Consider the following 19,633-nt stretch of genomic DNA (forward strand, 5'->3'; position numbering starts at 1 on the left):
TGTCTGCAGACTCTCCCTCTGAGCCCCAGCTTAAATACAACTGCAGTAGCCTCACCTTCGTATAGTTAATTATTGTCAGATTTCATGTGATTTAAGTTCTGGTTCACCTCGGAGCTGTGGGACTGAACTGGCCAACATCCTCTGCCATCTCGTACTATGCATTCAAAAGAAATGCAGCTTTTGGTAAATGTACCTGCTGTCTCTTGTTATTTTTTTCTCAACAGGAAAGATAAGAAAACAAATTGGACGGGCATTTATTTTTCCACAACATCTGGTTTGCTGCTCGTCCTCTATGGTGGAGCACAGGGTTTTATTTGTAGATATATGTTGTTTTTTTCTTGAAGTTTAGGAATAACTGTAAGAAGCAGAGAGAGAGAGAGAGAGAGAGAGAGAGAGAGAGAGAGAGAGAGAGAGAGAGAGAGAGAGAGAGTCCAAACAAACTGCAGTAAAGTCACCAAAAAATACACTGTCGTACAACAACAATGTAATCTATGTGTAAATATTTATTTTCTTCACAGTTCACGTAATTTCTTTGGAATAAACAAAACAAGTGGATGCACAGTGGTGCAGTGGTTGTCACTGCTGCCTGACAGTGAGACGATCCCTGGTTCGATTGAGGGAGTTCTGGAAATTTTGGGGGGATTTGCATGTTCTCCTTGAGCTGATATGGGCTTTCTCAGGACACTCTGCTTTCAGCTCACTATTCAAAGATATTTATTTTTTTATCTATATTTATGTTTCTTGGTGTCTGTAAATTTAACTTAATGTTGAAGAACATTTCTAATATAAACGCTGGTGAAACAGGGTCAAAACTACCAAAATAAGTATTTGTGTTTCCAGTACAGTATTTAAAATTTGGTCTGGAGGGATCATTTGTTGCCTTACGATTTCAACTCTCTTCGTGAAAACATATATAAACTCTTGACACAAGTCATCTGCTCTGATGTCTTGGTGAGTTAACTGGCCTTTCTTCTAATTGATCATGATTTCTGTTGTCTTACAGGGTCCATTGTCCTCTTCGTTCCTTCTGCTGGTTGCACATGAGCTATACTGCACAACACTGCCCCCACGGGTCATCCGTAGTATTACTCTGTGTGCTCCACCTGCGTAGGATCCCTGGAAACGTACCAAATTCCACAGGTAATGAATGCGGAAGACGAACAGAAGGCTCCGTCTCTTTTCACATCTCCTCTTCAGCTGAATTCATGTTAGAGCAGTGGGGGATAAAATGTGTCTTCATCTCACTCTGATTAAATCTACTATGCCAGCAGACTGAACAAAACCCAGAATTAAACATACATTATGATCCAAGTGAAGCAGAGCTGCCAACTCTCACATACTGAGAGCAAATCTCACAATAAAAACCAAGATCTCACACTAAGTGGTTGATAAATCTAAGACTAATGATTCCAACATTAAAAGACTAACAGATGCTACATAAACAATAAGAGCATTATCGGAGGCCTGCAAGTTTAAGGTTAGGTAGGGCTTGTTTTTACTTTCCTCACATTTTGTCTTCATTATACCGACTTCACGATGTCCTAAAAATGTGTATTTCATTGATATACAGTAAATGTTGGGTTTGAACTCTATTCATTCCTTTTTCTTCATGATTTCCAGTAAAAACGTACAGGATATTTCCTATTTCCGATTGGATTGGTACACAGGACACATATTTAAAGACATCCCTCATTTATTAGTATTGACCATTTGGCTTTTTTGAAAAGCGAAATTAGGTTTGAACCATGGATTAGGTGAAATTTTAATGAACTAAAACTAATTAATTGTACTTTATTAATCCTATTGGTGAAATTCCTTTTCCGCATTGACCATCCTCTTTCTAGAGTTCGGAGGTGCAGCTTCTATTAATAGTGCAAATCAGAATTAAGTGATTATTATTACACATCACATCTTGCAATGCGTGTGTTGGAATTTAATGTTGATTTCTTTTTGGATATCTCCTTTTCATTTTATTCCTGCCCTGCAAATCAAAATTTTCTCATTAGTGGTAAAATGCACAATTTAGAAGGTATACAGAACATAAACTCTGAAGAGAAGTGAAGTACGTAATACATTACTGCAGTCCGAGTGAACAGCCAACTGGACTTCAGTCAAAATGGCCTCTTTTAGGTATCACTTAATGAATAAGAACAATATAACTGAGGGTGTGCTTAATTAAAAAGATGTGCTTGGCAGACGAGACGGTGAAAAGTCTGAATCAGGTTAAACATCATAGCGATTCTGCTCCAAATCTTTTACTTCCATGTACTCCACATGTGACCCAGACCAGCGGCGGAGTGACGGCAGACGTGACCTGAAACGCTCCTCTAATGAAGCGGCTTTGATTGAAAACATTTTGCATTGCTGTTCATTACTGTGACTTCTCCTCTGTGATGCTTTGCATATAAAACAGTAGTTGTTTTTTTTTAATCAGTTTCTACTTTGGAATATGAGTCTGAAAATGATGTGAACTGACTGAATCTATTAGTCTAGACAACCAAAGGCCTGAAAAGATACATATTATTACAAAGTGTGTTGTTTTTGTTGTTGTATTTGATTTTTCTGACGTCCTGTGCTTTGAACTGACTCAGTTGATGAAAGAAATGCTCTGAAATACAAGTATAGAACTTATCCATATTTTGTAAAAAAAACAAAAAACAAATTCAATGGCCAATTAAAGAAGCATATTTCTTTTTTTTTTTATTTAATTAAAATTTTTGTTTTGTCAGTAAACATAAGAGAAATACAAATAATAATAGAACAAACAGAAGGGGAAGGATCATCTCTGAAGTAACACGTCACACATACCCGGTACATAAATATACTCATGTCACCATATTAATTCTCTGCTTTATAGTAAAGTTTGAAGTTGTGGTCAGAGCCTTCTTGCTTGTCATTAAACATTCATCTCTCTTTGCACATTTAAGTTCTTCCACATCATTGAGGTACATGATTTTAAAGTTAAAGCAGATTTTAAACTTAAAAACTGCCTCCAGGACGCTGTGGGCATTTCTCCAAAATGGAGCCACAGAGGGACAATCCCAAAAGATGTGAAAGTGGTTGGCAACAGTATTTCCACAGTACCTCCAGCAAGCAGTCTGACCAAAGTACTGGGCTTTCTGTGCCGGAGTACAGAAGAATTGAGTCAAGTTCTTCCAACTGTATTCCTTCCAGGAGGGAGAGCTTGTTGTCAACCGTTGCTCTGCAGATTCCTTCCACCGTTATCGTGATGTTGCCCTCTGCTTCCCATCTTGTTTGAATGTACAGAGTATGATCTCCTTTTAAATTCAGGAGGACACGATATAGCATTGAAATATTCTTTTTGTAGGTTCCATCGCTTTTTGGAAAATATCCCAAATTTCATCTCCAATAGTGCCGTCCTTATTTTTTTTTTTCCTCCGACAGACCGATTTGTAAATACTGTATCTGAAATGGTCCTGAGTTTGTAGATTAGAATTGTCCTTAAGGTCCTGGAAGCTCAACATTGCACTTTTTTTTTTTAATCTATTTTAAGAGCGCTGAGTTCGTTGTAAGACCATTTGAAAGAAAAACATTTCAAGTATAATGCAACAAAAATAGTTTTGCATAAATGTGTGGAGAAGTCAATGTTTGTGATTCCATTTGTTGATGGTTCTGTGTGAAGACATGTTCAGCTCAACAGGGACTCGGAGCCCTGGGCAGCGAAGGAAAACATGTGCATGTAAGCATGTTTCAGCTCATATTGTAGCTGAGCAGCTTCCTACCGCAGCTGGTTTCTTAACCCGAGGCGTGTAGGTGGGTGATGTTCTCCAAGGTTTCAGCTGTTCATGTGGCTAAGACGTGGTTTATTGTCGAGACACAGCACAATATGTCGAAAAGGAAATACACTTTATAAGACGTATGGCTCAAAGTGCCTCGTTTTTACAAAGAAATACTAATAGTGGGATATAATAACATCCTGAAGGTCATCTATTCTTCAAAAAAACAATAATTAGAAAACAAGCTTGTAATACCTTTGAAGCTTATTGCATTGTTAAAACAATCGGCGGCCTTACTCTCATTAATTCAACCTTTAATTTCTTGCCCACAAACAAACACACTCCGCAGGCGAGCGCCGCTTCTCCGGTGTAACAAATGGAATTACTACGGCGCTGCCAGATAGGGTAGCTTCATTTTTCAGATCGCTGTCTGTTTGTATTTCCTCCCTGAGCTGAGGTGCCAAATGAGAGCATTATGAAGTTGCTTTTGTGTGCTTTTTGCGTCTGCGGTGACCCAGTTGAATGAGCAGGCAGAGGTCCAAAAAAAAAATGGCTCCAGACTTCTCTGTAGGCTCCCGAAAATCGCTCTCAGATGGTGATTGTATGAGCCCTCCAAAGCATGAAAGGCAAGCATGAGATCTTTTTATTTGCTCTACTTATGAAATTCCTGGTAGCTGTCAAATCGATGAAGAGATGGGACTATATTTATGAAGTCGGAGAAACTCTGAAGATTAAATTCTCAATGCTTCATACACAAACCCCTCTCTTTTTTTGCCAGTTTCATTTTGGAGCATTTTTTAAATTTAATCCTCACACTGGGCAACGTGTTTTCAATCTAGACCCATTCATGACTTCACCAAGAGATAATACTCCAATTCTTGCAACATATTAGACCTGAAATCTGGAAAAATACCCAGTAATGGCTAATCTCTTTGAATGTGAACCAAATCAAAATATAAATCATTTTCACTGATGTCGCGCTATGAGACAATAGTGGAGTTTAACATTGACCACACACTAGAAAGAGCAGCTGTAACCAAAGGCAGTGGCGATGTGATTGACTTTCAATGAGTATTGAGTAAGACTGAAAAAAAACCCAAATTCAAATCAAGTGGAGTTTGAACCTCACATTGTCAAATAAAATTAAAAGTGGTTTATCATGAAATAGCAAAATGACCAAGAAATGGATACAAAAATATTAACTTTTATGTTCAACTAGCTGCTTTATAATTTAAAACAAAAGTCTAGATTTCAGTAACTTCAGCTTTTTTTCCCAGACTAAACCATGTTTTCATACAAAAATAGGAATTGAAAAAATTGGTCCCTTTCAGATGCAGACTGAGATGTTTTTGTTTCGTCGTTTCTCAGTACAACAAAATCCATGCCTTAGTTAAGTCATGACATAAAAGCTGAAATTATTGCCATTTACAGTCTTTCTATCTCATTGGATGACCCCGCTTGAGTAAATAGGAGTTTGGTGAAATGGTCACAGAGCTTTTGTTCATGAAGATAACTCTTTTGGATAAAGAGAGCAGTTCTACAAATGTTTTCACATTTGACAAAAGTCACAAGTATGAGCTCATAGAAAATCCTCATCAACTATAATTCTAATTTATTACCCATTAATCTCAATATCAACTCACAGTAACTTAGCTTCATCATTCCAGTTTTAAAATTGCATACTAAACAGAGGTTTCTGCAGGTTTGATGAAAGTATGTGTGTGATTGTTCCAGAGTTCAGATGTACTCATCAGACATGAGGTCAACTTTGATGATTTGAATCTTTTCTGTCAAGCTGGGTGTGATTTGATTCCACCTCATATCTCATTGTATTTCTGGGGATCATAATGGATTTTCTTGTTCTCTGGGAACCTCGAATGAGAGCATAATCTAAAACCCAGCGAAGGCTACATCTGACAGTAAATGGAGAATTGCATCTATGTTACTGCAGGTCCTGGTGGGTGAAACAATTCTATCTCTTACCTGAGAAAAGCCCGGGAGCAGCACGCAACTCCAGACCATGAAACCTTGTGTCACATATTAAGTCGAGTTGCTGGGCAGATGTACAGCTGTACAGATGTACAGCTGGGCACGTTCACATTTCCCCGTTTGATGCGGACCAGAGTTCTCTTCGGGGACTTTCTGGGAAAGTCCTCTTCGTTTGGGGAAATGTGAACGCACCCCGAACTCAGTTCCGGAAACTGGTCCCCCTTCAAACATCGGTCTCGTTCCTCTTTCAAACAGACTTTCGAGCGGGCGGGGTGAGGGTTGAGGGGACGTGACGTGGAGCGCAATGCATTTTGGGTGCACGAATCTGACAAAGACGCGGAAAAGACAGCGGGAGTCCTGGAGCATTTGTTTTCTGCTGAAAAAGGCCTCGTGCACAGAAGTGGAGTAGCGAGGAAGAAGAAGCAAAGAGGAAGAAGTAGTGAAAAAGGCGCTTGTTGGTATCTGGTCTGAAGACTATACAGGTATATCGCTGTTGTTTGTGGCTACCCATTAGCCATGGGCTAACGAGCCTCGCCACCACGGGCTAAAGCGGCGGAACATCCGATTTCAGTCTGGACCAATCAATGAGCCGTGTTTCTATTTTACTTCCTCTCAGGTCAGTGTTTGGGTCAGGCGACAGCGCCCCCAAACCAGCCGCTGTTGTAATTGCACGACATTTTACAGATGGTTTGATCCGCTCTCAAAACTGAACGTGAACGACGTGCGAACCAAATAAAGGTGTGAAACCCCCCCCCCTCCCCACCTCCAATATGAAAGGCCCCTTAATCAGCTTAGAGTTACCAACCAACCAATGCCTGAGCAGACCCTACCCAATATGGCGCCCTAGGCGGGATTCTATGGCGCTCTACCTTCCATTGGTGATTTACATTCACTTGCAAAAGAAATGGAATAGCATGGTTTTCACCATTGTCTAATCTATAAGATAACATGCCACTCACATTTACATTACAAAAAAACATCAACATAAAAATGACAATTCCCAAGAATAAAAAAAAAAAAAAAAAGGACATCTGTATTATATGTATGGATTTATTTTTAGATCACATACAACTTTATTGCCATTACAGTGAAAAGTTGATTTGCAGATGCAATAAAGCAGTAAACTGCAGTTCAATAAGTGTGGGGAAAAGTTATGGAGTATTTTTGATGATAATAATAATAATGTGTACTTTAACACTGACGTAAAGTTAACAATATTTAACATGCTTTAGACAATAGGAACCATAATACAACGACTATATATGTACAAATGTGACATATAAAGAGGTGAAAAGGGAATATCATTGAGATTGATTATCCAAAGTAGGAAAACGTTAACTCACCAGATGTAAATAAAATAAATAAAAAAGGCCAATGTAGATGGCTACTGAGCAGGATTAATCTTTAAAACTGATCCATAACACTTATTTGGCATTACCATCTCTAGTAATGTTAAATGGCCATTGCTTTACATTTGAATCAATGAGCTTTTCCATTTTAGGAGTTATTAGTAATAATAATTTCAATATAATTATATTAAAGGTGAATTATTTTCCCTATTTTTGTGGCGCCCCCTGGAGGCCACGGCACCCTTAGCATTTGCCTATATTTCTTTAATGGCAACACCGACTTCTTGTTTGTGGAAGGAAAAACTTTAAAAATCTGCTTTTTTAAGCACTAAATGGACTGAAGCCTTACAATATCAGATTCATTAGTAATATATGAAGCTGTCAAACCCCTTCATATATCTAAAACTGGCTTACTCACTTTTCACAGCTGTTGAGGTAAATCTTAATGTGAGACGCATCAAGATTTGCCCCCATCCACCCACTGCTCCACAATGGAAATACAGGCACGACTTTCATCTCTGAAGAACAATGTATTTTAAATTACAGAGTGAGTGCATCTCTGTTGATAACCAATTATCCGCCGCAGATCGAGCCACATGTATATCCACCCACCAACAACAAACAAGTGGCGTCACAATAAAGGCGTCTGCAGAACCGCTTCAGTTAATGCCACAGAAAGATAGTACCGAAATAATTAGAGATTATTTCAGATGGGAAGCAACAAATATTCAACCAACGCTGTTTTGTTAGTTTCCGCTTCACTCCTTCAGTCTTCTCACTTTTTTAATCTACAGATTAGTTAACCTCGCTTTTTGAGCGTTATCCATTTCTTGTAAATATTATTCAATATTATTATAATTAATCCAACCCAAAATAAGTGGTTTTTCATTTTTCAGAATTAATGTTTTGTAATTAGTAAAATGTTATCGAACTTCATTGATCAAGAACATTTTAAGATTAAAAAAAAGTCTCCATGTTCCATTTTTAAAGTGCTTACTTCACGCTTTAATATTCTTCTGCATATCATTCATGTCTGTTTTGTAATAGTATTTGCTTTAGCCTACTTTTAAAGCTTCCTCTGAATATTGGCCTGATATTATTCAAATTGAATGTATTATTTCACAATTGTGAAGCTTCATGAAGATGTATGTATGTGAAAGGTCTTATTGTTGAAGTTGTTAAACTCAAACCTATTTCTTTTTGGGTTCACTTTGATCTGAATTTGGCCAGATCCATAAAAAAAACCAACAAAACACAAAACAAAAACAAAACATACATAGATATCATAACCTAGAAATAGCAACTCCAAAGTTCCGTATTGAAATGTTAAAAGTTTAATAATCAACCTGGAAATTCTTAAAAAAGTACAAAAAAATACATACCTGCCTCAGTTTTCTCTTCAAACTAATCTGTCATTTCTCTTTAACCAGAATATCTGTGACCTCAGCATTTATGTTTTCACAAACTCGCTCTTACCGAAGCACAACTGATCAGTTTTGTTGTCATTGGTTCTGTTATTTTTATAGCTATGTTGAAAATAGGAACACCATTTATTGATTAAAAAAAAGGCAGTTAATATCTTCATAACTGATCCCACTTTCAGGGTGATTTTAGCCTGTGGGCCACATGTTCAACAGCGCTGGCATGAAGCCTGAACCTCTGGACTGTGTTATCACTATACAGTCATTTACTCTAAATTCTCTATTGGACAGAAATATACAATGTCTTCATTCTCTGAGCTTCATGAGGCACATCTCTGGCAGCCCACATGCACAAAATATCTTTTGTCCTTTTCATCGTTATTCTCTTTCTTTTTTTTATTGCTAATAAGAAAGGAATATAAAACTTACCAAGCGGATTGTTGTGGATGACATACAGATCATCTTGGCTCTGAAAAGACACACACAGAGAGAGATTTCAATAATTAAAATAGCAGCCTTCAAATAATGACCTACATACATCCACTTTTTTAGTTTTATCAAAACAGTGGGGGGAAAGAAAAAATGTCTCGTGTGAAGATGCTCATTTCCCACTAAATACTCCATTTCCTCTTCCTAATCACTAATTAAGACTTAGTGATACTAAATATGGAAGCCCCTATGGGTTATTTGGAGAAATAATGGGCGATACTCCACGTCATTAGTCCTCCCTAATTGTGTGGGTTTTGTGCCTGCAGCATTTAAAGCTCTCGGCATTCGGCTCAATTAAAGCATTCAGCACAGTTCCACCTTCCAGAGCTGTCAGCGCTGGCTGCAGACCACGGAGAGACGAGCGAATCAATCCCAAGCTGGGGGGAAACTTTGAAGAGCTGCCTTTTACCTCCGTCTTTCAGAGGAACTCTCCCAGTCTTGGGAGAAGACGGGAACGTGCCAGTTCTGCCTGTTTCTCGGCGCTCCGGAGCGAGAGTATTAATAGATAACGACAAACCGGGACCTGTTTTGATTTATGACTTCCTCTACGCTAACAATCATCTCGCTGGCAAGCTGTTGCCGCCTTCAGAGAGCCTAACTAACTCATAAATTCACTCTCACGGTGGGCGTGGCACAGCGGTAACGGGGAATCACGGGGGTTTGGTGGCAGTCGCGTGAGCCCAGCCTATATATAACCTGCTATCTCAGCACATTTACAAGCCTATTCATAATAGCCAACAAGCTATTCATTTACTCAATTCTCCTGTTCACCCCGACAGCTTAGTGTAACGGAAGTGACTGCTCAGCTTCTCCTTCTTTCTTCTTTCTTTCCCGGGGCACATGTTTTCCCGCACCTTCTCTCCTTCCTATAGTTTGTCAAATCCTAAATTAAGGATTTTGACAAGTATCAAATGAGATGTAGAATTAATAGCGGAGAGCTCAGCGACCGTGAAGACGTGTTCGCCGAGATGATTTGTGCACATGTGACGCTCTCTGTCTTCTATTTCTTTCAGGTGATCAGAGTTAAGAGGCAAATATATGCACAGGCAGGCGAGATCATATCGGGGTGATTTGATTCAGTGCGTACATCAGCTTAATTGGACTCAGTAGCATTAGTCATGCCCACAAGGTTTCTGTCTCATCTTATCACACACTTCTCGTTTGAAATTGTTTCCTTAGCTTAAGAGAGAAGGCACCTAGAGGGAGGAAGAGAAAAAAACCTGGTGTAAGTAAGGAGAATCTCGATGTCAGATAATTACTCTCACAAAAACTCTCCGGCTTGAAAATACATCTTATATAACAAGTTATTATAGAGGAAACTGCACAGAAAGTAGGGGGGGGAAAAAATTACCTAAAAGAAAATTAGCGAGAGTAAAAGTTTATGTGTAGAGTGTGGCGGCATCGGGCCTGATGTGTTGGATGTGAATGGGTTTCTCGCTGGTGTAGCAGGTCCCTGGTTAGCTGGAGACGAGGAATCACTGCAGAAACTGTGTTGAAAAGCAGTCGCTGAATACAGAGTAAAACAGTCAGGAGTGTTTTGAAGCTAAATCACAATTGTGTTTGAGCCTTTTTGACATAAACCATCAAGATATCTGCTAAATGAACACAATCTCAAAGCAACTTGTGGTAGTTTATTACTTTTGCCTCCAAGCCAAAGAGAAAACTGTATTTTTAATTATTAAGGACAATTTCTTTTAGACTGTTCACTCCAATGAAAAAGCAAAACCCAGAGAAAACAGTCAGAATGTAGCACAGTGGTTTCAAGCTGAAGATTGAAACCACTGAAACTTCCTGAAGCCTTCAAGGTCGTCCCGCGGCGACTCGTCAAACTAAGATCACAGTGTCTCGGGGTAAACGATATCGAATTAACCCGGGTGTGGTCAACAGGTTGGTCGTGTAGTGTAGGTTAATATCCAAATGCTTGAGTTGAAACTGATTGTGAATTGCTGCAAAGAAAGCTATGAAATGCCACTTAATTTTTTCTGACACAACCTACATGCTTCCTAGTTTTAGGCCCCGTCGGCACCACAACACCGGTTCACATAACTGCATCGTTTTTGGTCGATCATCCAAATGGCGCTGCGTTTTAGCAGCCTGAATACAGGTTGTTTTTTTATTTAAAAAAAACAGGTTTCAGAGTGAAGTAATTTCAAAAAATATATCTTGTCCGTCCACGCTTGGACGCGTGGACGGACAAGATATACGTTTACTAAAAACGACGTCATCGCCCCACCTCTCGTCACGATAACCCAGCAGCCCTCTCTGCGACGTCACTTCACAACAACAATGGCGAACTGCATGCTGCAGATCGAGCTGCAGAAACTGCTCATGTTGTTTGGATTAATAAGGCAAGAAGCAAGATCTGTCGATTTCTCCGTTTTTGCATGCTCTGCATTCTTCCCTGTTTTTGGTGGATCTCTGTGGCAGCGTTGCAGCTCCACCTATAGGCCTGGCATACGTACTACATCATTTTGAGTACTTTTCACGGATGTTTCCCTTGTGGACAGGGAGAAAAAAGATCATATAGGCTGGTCTCTTTCTTCTTCATCTATTCAGATTGTGTGGTTTATTTTCAGTTGTGTGGTTTTTCTTTGGGTATTCCAGTTCCTCCCACATGCATGTAGGTGTGAATCAGCCTGCAGCCCTGAGGGGATGTTGGATGTTCTTCTTGCCAGTTTACTCCATTAACGTTGTTTATTAGAGCTTTTGTAAGTTGGCATCCATCTATTTTGAAATTAAAAGTCATTGTTTTAGTTATTTTATCAAAAGTTTCCCCCTTTTCTTTACGATGGTCATGTGGAACACCCTCCAAACGGAAACCAATGCAAACGGTAACTAATGCACTTTATTCCAATCTGTTTACATAGACTGCATTTTAGCTTTTCAATTTGTCAACAGAAATCTGCATTTTTTTCATTTTAACTGTTGAATATTGTCAAATGTGTTGGTTTTATAAAAATTATGAGGTGACGTGTGGCCAGGTGACCCTTGTAAAAGAGATGTCGATCTCAATGGGCTTTTTCTTCCTGGTTAAATAAAATTGTATGAAATATATTTGAGTCAGAGGTTTGTAGCTCATGTGTTTGACTCCTAAACATTGAATCATTGCACCATGGCAGCACCGCACACGAAGACTTCTATTGCAATTAATAACAGCCCGTCAGACTCCAATACATTGACTCTATGTAGAACGGGTTGTGTGTTTATAATGCCTGCATGCTTCCCAAGTGATCCCATACAAGCCTGAGCAGGGCCTAATGTTTTGTGGCAGGTTATAATGAGACTTTAATGAGAAATCGCAGAATGTAGCCAGAGTGTGGACACTCCTATACTGTTTTACATCAATTTCTCATGTTTTCTCTTTTTTCCCAGTGTTTTTTTTATAATGAGCTGCTCTATGGTTGTGTCAAGTCAAGGAAAAATAAAACAAATCCTCTTTCATTTCAATTATGCAACTACTTTGGCACAACAAGGCTCCTGATGCAGCCGCCTCTGGCAACAAGCACTAGATCATATGGCGAGAAAAAGCTCAACACGGCACAAGCTTTACTGTTGAACCACATGCACAAGCACATTCTTCACAAACTACATTTAATGGTTACCAATCACTGTCAGTCGGTAAAATAATGGATCCCATCTTTTGTCAAATCTCCAGTCACAGTATCAGAAAACTCTAAAAGTCTTCAGCCTGGATTCTTATTTTATTCTCTCACCTGTAAATGCCCCCGCCAGCGCTGTGTGCTCATTAGAGCAATGCTATTTCCACTCTGAACACCTACTTAAGCTGCCTGGATTAAGTGCTTATTTCCATCCCTCAGAATGACTTTTATTGTATCTGGAAGTTTTACAGGGAAAAGGTACTTTTAACCTCGCGTGCACTGTCGATGAGAAATACCTGAGAAATAATTGGGGACTGTTGTGGCTCAGCCGGTCGATCGGAGTCATCTTCCAATCTTAAGGTGAGTGACTGAAGCAAGTCTCTGAAGCAGGCTTGCAAAAGTCCAAGAATTTTCTAATTTCGAAAATTTTCATGGGAATAAACAGGATTTTATGGGAAACAATGAGAATTTAAGGAAATAACGTGGAATAAACCAGAAATTTACTAAATTGAAGTTTGGCTATTAATAAGAAACTTAAATATAGTTGGGGAAATATATATTTCTACAATCCTGGACTAAACTTTTGAGACAAAAGACTATTGAAGCCACACATTTGAGCCTGTGGACGACACAATGTAAAGTAAGTTTTGATGATATTATGTGATAAATATATTTAACAAATTTGAAGTATTTCTAATGTTTAACTTACAAATAATAGAGTGTTGAATTTAATGGTTTCAATGATGCATTGCGATGTGGATGTGGACAATTCTGCATGGAGACAAAACATCCTCGATTAAAACAAATATTTCCAAAAATTTCCCAGCTTAACTTCCCATTGAAATTTAGTGGAAACCTTCTGGAAAGTTACCAAAAATTTCGACCCATTTACAATCCTACTATCAATCCAAAGTTGCTGCCAGTGGAGGTCAAACTTACATGGCGGCAATCACCATTGAAATGAAAAAACTAATTAGAAAAACTTCTAAACTATTTTTATTTTTTTTATCTAGTATGGTATATTATTAAGACTCAACAATTTATTAAGTATAACATGTGAGTCGTGCATGCTAGAATATAGAGCATTTCTCTGACGACTGAGGTCCTGCAGGAGATCAACAAAACAAAAAAAGATAGTGATTGACAACTTGTGCAAAGCTGTTAGTAGCAGGAGTGTTTGAATGAGTGTTTTATATGTCTGAAAGTGGAAAAATATGAGTCAGAGAACTGAGTGCCTACAAAATATATTGAAGCAATGCAGCATGAAAAAAAATCTGAATTTGGTCAAAAAAATTGAAATAGGGTAGTCACAAAATCAGCGGTTTGAAAAACTGAACACATTAAAAAGTGACGGCAAGAAAACAAAAGGAAGAACTATGTCATAAAGAAAAGCTCTGCCATTAGAACTGGCGGGGGCCTGCTGAGGAAATGCCTCCCAGCACAATAACAGCTGGAGCTGATCTGCACATTTCTTTCAAACATGTTGAATACAGATTAGTCATAAACAATGGAATTGATTTTAGGTATCTAGATCACATCGTGGGCCCACAGTGGGTTGAGTCCTGGCTCAGAGGCATTTCTGCCTGGAGTTTGCATGTTCATTGGATGATACGTTTTCCTCCCACGTTAATTGGCGTATACCTCGACTTCCCCTGCAGTCAAACGGTATGAACCCCTCCCCCCTCGATCCTCAGTTGTAGAAGATGGATGGCTGGATCACATGGGTGAAGTAAATTGATCTATTAGCATAAACTCCTGCAAGTATCTTGTCGGTTCGGCCTGATATTGTGTGATAATTATGGAAATGACCTGAATGAAGGGTGCTTGTTATTCAGCCCGTCTGTCACCAGTCAGACGGAAGCCTCAGTCGGTTGATCATCAGTGGGAACTTAGTGACCGGAAAAGTGGCAACGTTCTAATTTCCACACCTTTCTTTTTAAACTGACAGTGGTGTGTTAATGATCACGAATAACACAAATATACAGTTGTGGTAAACATTGAGGTTGTTATTGGTTTATAGTGAATCTGTGACAATTCAGTCAGAAGATTCTCTCATTGGGAGATTTTTGGTATTGATATCGAGACAAGACTACATTATTTGCAACTATATTTGTAATTCAAAGTGCTTTACGGTAACAAACCTGTACAGTTGGTAATAAGAAAGGTGGGAATTTTAATTTTGCTGCTTTTACGCTCTGCAAAAGCTTTCAGATAATGGAGTCTAATGCAGAAATGCAATGTTGAAAAAAAATGAATTTGATTGAACATTGAGGAAGGACATCTGCTGCATGAACTAGATACTGTGTCAGTTGCAATAACTATCTTTGTCAACCTCAGTAAAATATATAAGAGCTGACTATCATCATCATCATCATCATCATCATCATCATCATCAAATGTCATCATCCAGTCGATACAATAAAAAGGGTTCAACACAATATTCTTGTGACATTCCCAAAAAACGGTTCTTGGGATATATTTCTCTTTATTGTCCCCTACTGCACCATCAGTGAAATCCTGGATTAACTTGTGATATTTCACTTCATGACGTCTTTCTTCTTTATTATTTTGATGCTTTTGCCTCTGCTGACACTTTTAACCGATGTTCTTGGCTCATTTCTTTAGATATAAATATAGTTGATCACTGTTCTTATAGCAAATGCATTATGGACACTCGCATTCTTCCGTATAAATAAAGACAAACTGCAAAACCAAATCAGAAATATACAGAAATAAGAATAATGCCTTTAAATCTTGAGACAGAATTTTAAAAATGTTTTCAACTTATGCTCAGAAATGAACACAACTGAACCGAAGTCTAAAACGTTTACCTGCTCCTGATGAACGAGATCATGAAGGACGAACAGATGTAATGCAGAATGGACCAAAAGATCCAATGGCGAAATTGTTGAAGGACACATCTGAAGTGTGTTATTTTCACAACAGCCAACACAGTTGAATGTATAATTAAAGCTGAAAGTCTACACTCTTTATTGTTACAGCTCCCAGCCTTTTGCAATCCCACTGAAAATTGTGTCAATTTCCAAATATTTATGGAACTGAGGGTAGATTGAAACCTCACTGATTCTGCAGCTCCACTGAGGAGGAGGAGGAGGAGGAGGAATAAAAATAGCAGCAGATGAAGGCATCACATTTATGTGGATCATGGGAAAGAGTGTGACCTTCAAAAATGGAACAAAACAAATGCAAACACAATATTTAAATTGTGTTTTCTTCATTGATTTGGACTCTTGAAGTCTGTCGGACACTCCTTTAATAACATAATCTCACACAGATCGATTCCTCAGCACAGTTTTCATAAAATGTGCATTCATTTGCATTTTCTTTGTCTGAGTTTTCTCAAAATTCAATTCAGATTTGGGACACCAAAGCCTGATGGAGACCGGAGAAGTGTTGATGTCTTATTAAATAGAAAAGTAACAACGTGAGTGAGAGCAAAATTTATATAGTTAAGAAATTACTCATCTAGTCTTACTTAGAATACCCTTTTAAAATCCTGCTCCGTGGTTGCACTTCATAAAATCCCTCCACAGTCTGCAAATCTGTCTCCGGTAAATGATCTAATATTTCACAGCGGCGTGAGAGCCGATCCACTCTTGTATCATTTTTACCATCACTGGGAGACGAGGCAGTCTCAGCTCACAGAGCCAGACTCTTTCGGGCCTTCGATGCCTCTGCATGCAGGTGACGCTGTCCTTAATCCCGTCTGACAGCAGGCTGTCAGCCATTTGCAGGGAGAATCAGACACCCATAGGTGTTAAAAAGAAATTGCTATGAGTCGACGCTGTCTATCTGAAAGGGTTAGTTTCACCATGCAGTGGCTGCTTTTGATCTGCGGCGCCACCCCGCTGGCGCAGGCAGGCAGAAAGACCCCGACCCGTGTAGGTTACCCACCCGAACAAAGAAGGCGGCGGCTGAGGCGCACCTGTGTGCGAACTCCTCTCGGGAGCGATGCCCAGCCTGCAAAAAAATTCCGATTACTATGCAATCAAGGACACCGGCAATGACAGGCCTCTGACCCGCTGTCTTTTATTTGGAGGCGCCTCACATGCAGACACAGTTGAGCCGCTGCCTCTCTGCCACATCTCCCCGTCCCCGAGGGCACAGACGCTTCACTGATGTGACTGACCCGTCGGCTCGCATTAGCTTTCTGTTCACTGACGGCGAGAATCGTTCAAGGTTGCAGACATTTTTAGGATTTCTGACTCGCGAAAGGACCAACATGTGCAATTCAGGAAAGAAGCTTTTTAAATACCTTAAAGCACTTATCGCAAAGTATGAGTGGATTTATTTTTCATTTTGTGGCTCTTGAATTGTCAGAGTATGTGCGGGCGAGAGTTGTGATTTTGCCTCTTTTTTTTTTTTTTCCCAGGGCAACTTTCAGTATCTGGCAGTTGTGCAATATTGCTGGAAGCTGTGCCAGTGAAACAAGTAACCACGAAAAACAAGCCCCAGAAAGAGCAAAATGATGTGTATATGATTGCATAAGCCATAGTGAATTAACAACTTTGATTAAAAGAAAAGGCAATGCATTATGCACACAGTGTTGCCAACTTGGCGTCTTTCTTGCTGAATGCCGGAAACTTTCCAAAAACTCAAGTTTTTTTTTTTTTGTTAAAAGCGACTCGTGGAAAATGTAACAACTTTTTGTAGTGTTGTTGGAGGCTGGTATTTCTGGCGTTTTGGGGGACTATTGTTCTGCTGTTACTGTGAGCCTCGTCCCCGTCCCAGAGCTTGTGTGTGTGTGTGTGTGTGTGTGTGTGTGTGTGTGTGTGTGTGTGTGTGTGTGTGTGTGTGTGTGTGTGTGTGTGTGTGTGTGTGTGTGTGTGTGTGTGTGTGTGTGTGTGTGTGTGTGTGTGTGTGTGTGTGTGTGTGTGTGCAGAGAAGCAGTAAATGTAAATGTTCTTTTCCCTGTCAAAAGCAAAACTAACTGAGAATCAACAGAAGGAGCATTTCTTTGTATATTTTAACATATTTAGGGTGTTTGTTTGTTTTGAACTCACTTTTTGGACTCCCGCACAACTTCATGCATGTAAATAATCAATCATGCAAATCATGTGGTATCATCAAGCGATGAAGATTTCCTGATGAGTTAGCAACACTGATTAGGCATAAGAAACATTAAAGTGACAGCGAATCTCCCACCTGAGGTTGGGTCCAGTCCTTCTGTGCACTCCTTTTTTATTTAAAATCTTATTTTCATATTTAACCAACATTACTGATTTATTCCACGGGTGCAGGAGTGTATATGGATGTGGCTGCGTATGTGGCATTAACGAAGGTTTATGATAACATGACAAACGTGGTTGTGGACGGAATCTTGAAAAGCACATACTGCACATTTTGATTTACTGTGGAGCTCAAGGGGAGAAGCAGGAGTTGTTTCCTATAAGAACCAAAGCAAGCCCAAAGAAGTGACTGCAATTCACTGGGAAAAAACAACACAAAACTGCAACTGATGATGATTTCAAGCAATTTCATAGAAAAACAAGGGCAGACAGTGAGTAGAGCGTCATCTTCCAATCCCATCCTCTTCATATTTATAAATATCCTTGAACACTAGTTCTTTCAATGCACCTTTCATGGAAGCCTTTGAGACTATTGAAGCAGTGAAGGGACTTTACCTAAGATAGAGATTCACTCACACAATCGGACACGACGAACCACAATGACCGCTGCCATGCAAGCTGCTGACGGCCGAGACCTTTAGGTTCAGGGTCTTTCCAAGCATCAGAGAATGAGACGAGGGATCCAACCAAAAACCTTGAGAATAGAAGATAAATCATTCTACCAACAAGCCATTTTATTGATTGGAGCTGAAAAAAATCCAGTGAAATGTCCATAAACTATTGTCCTGTCAGCATTTTGCAATCTTCAACAAACATTTCTCAAACTTCAGAGTATGACTTGAATGCTGAAGCTACTTTGCCAGGAGTGAGTTATCTTTCACTTTTGCTTGGATTGGGCCTCAGTATTGTGGTTTGTCTGCCACTCTACGTAAAGGAGTGTGATAGTTTGACTGAATAATGAAGCACATTATTATTATTTTTTTTTAAACTCATTCCGTGGGCTGGAGGCCAAATTTTTGACAGCACATTGACACATTTTTTTTAGCGAGAGGCAGGACTGAATTTATTCATCTGTGTTTTTGACGGTACTGACAATTTCATGCTACAAATATGTGGCCTGCTGCACCGTCTGCGATTGGAAGGAACTCCAGGGGGCCACTGGAATCATTCTATATCTGAACAGAAAGCTCAATTCTCCTGCTTTCTGGCACTTATTTAATTTCCTTAACATTACAAATGGTCTAGAAGCTATAGTTAAGAGAAGTATGCATGCCGAAACCCGTCAGTGGCTGAATAACAGGGTTAAGCACTTGAAAGGTTGAACATGGTTATCTAAGGTGTCACTCTCAATTTAAATGGACCATCAGTTTCTTGTACCACTTCATCCTACGCAGGGTTGTTCGCTGGCCGCAAAACTTTGTGATGCGTCATGATTTTAGACTGCAAAAAGAAAACTCACACCTGCACACACCTGCTGTGAAAACCAACTGTCCCACGGTGCAGCCACTTCAATGAACCAAGGATTCAAATTATTGTAAACCCCTCGCATTTATCTCAACAGTTTAAGGATTAAAATATCTTTCCCACCTCCTCCACATCGTCATAATGCGCAGAGACTAAAAGCGTCTGCCGCTGAACATTAGCAGGATTTTCCTGACCGTCTTTCTTCAGATCGCTCGCCTGCATTTTGTTGACTTCAATTGAAAATTAGAGGGGAAAAAGCTGCTGATAACAGCTCGCAGCTGTTAAACCGCTCTTACTGACACCAACCTTTTTCAACCGCACACAAGATGATGTGCTCAAGAGCCCCTTTGAAAAGGTAATTTCTTCTCCATTTTTTTTTTTTTTTTAAATACTGTCAACAAATGAATTGACAAGGATCGCAGCAAGTAATGTGATCGCTTCCTTCTCGCACTTACGAGGTAGGAATCACACAATGTTTGGCACTTTACTCACTCT

The 19,633-nt window shown here is 39.4% G+C and overlaps 1 protein-coding gene across 1 annotated transcript in view; it reads right to left on the bottom strand.

Moving 5' to 3' along the window:
- Positions 1 to 19,633, bottom strand: part of b3glcta (beta 3-glucosyltransferase a) — a 101,445-nt gene that overhangs the window by 55,807 nt on the left and 26,005 nt on the right. The window contains exon 3 of the mRNA XM_080459361.1: positions 8,926 to 8,965. Within this exon, the coding sequence (XP_080315487.1) occupies positions 8,926 to 8,965 (40 nt within the window). The remainder of the gene's footprint in view (positions 1 to 8,925; positions 8,966 to 19,633) is intronic.

The sequence above is a fragment of the Lipophrys pholis genome (genome assembly GCF_963383615.2).
Source record: "Lipophrys pholis genome assembly, chromosome: 3".
NCBI classification, from domain to species: Eukaryota; Metazoa; Chordata; class Actinopteri; order Blenniiformes; family Blenniidae; genus Lipophrys; species Lipophrys pholis.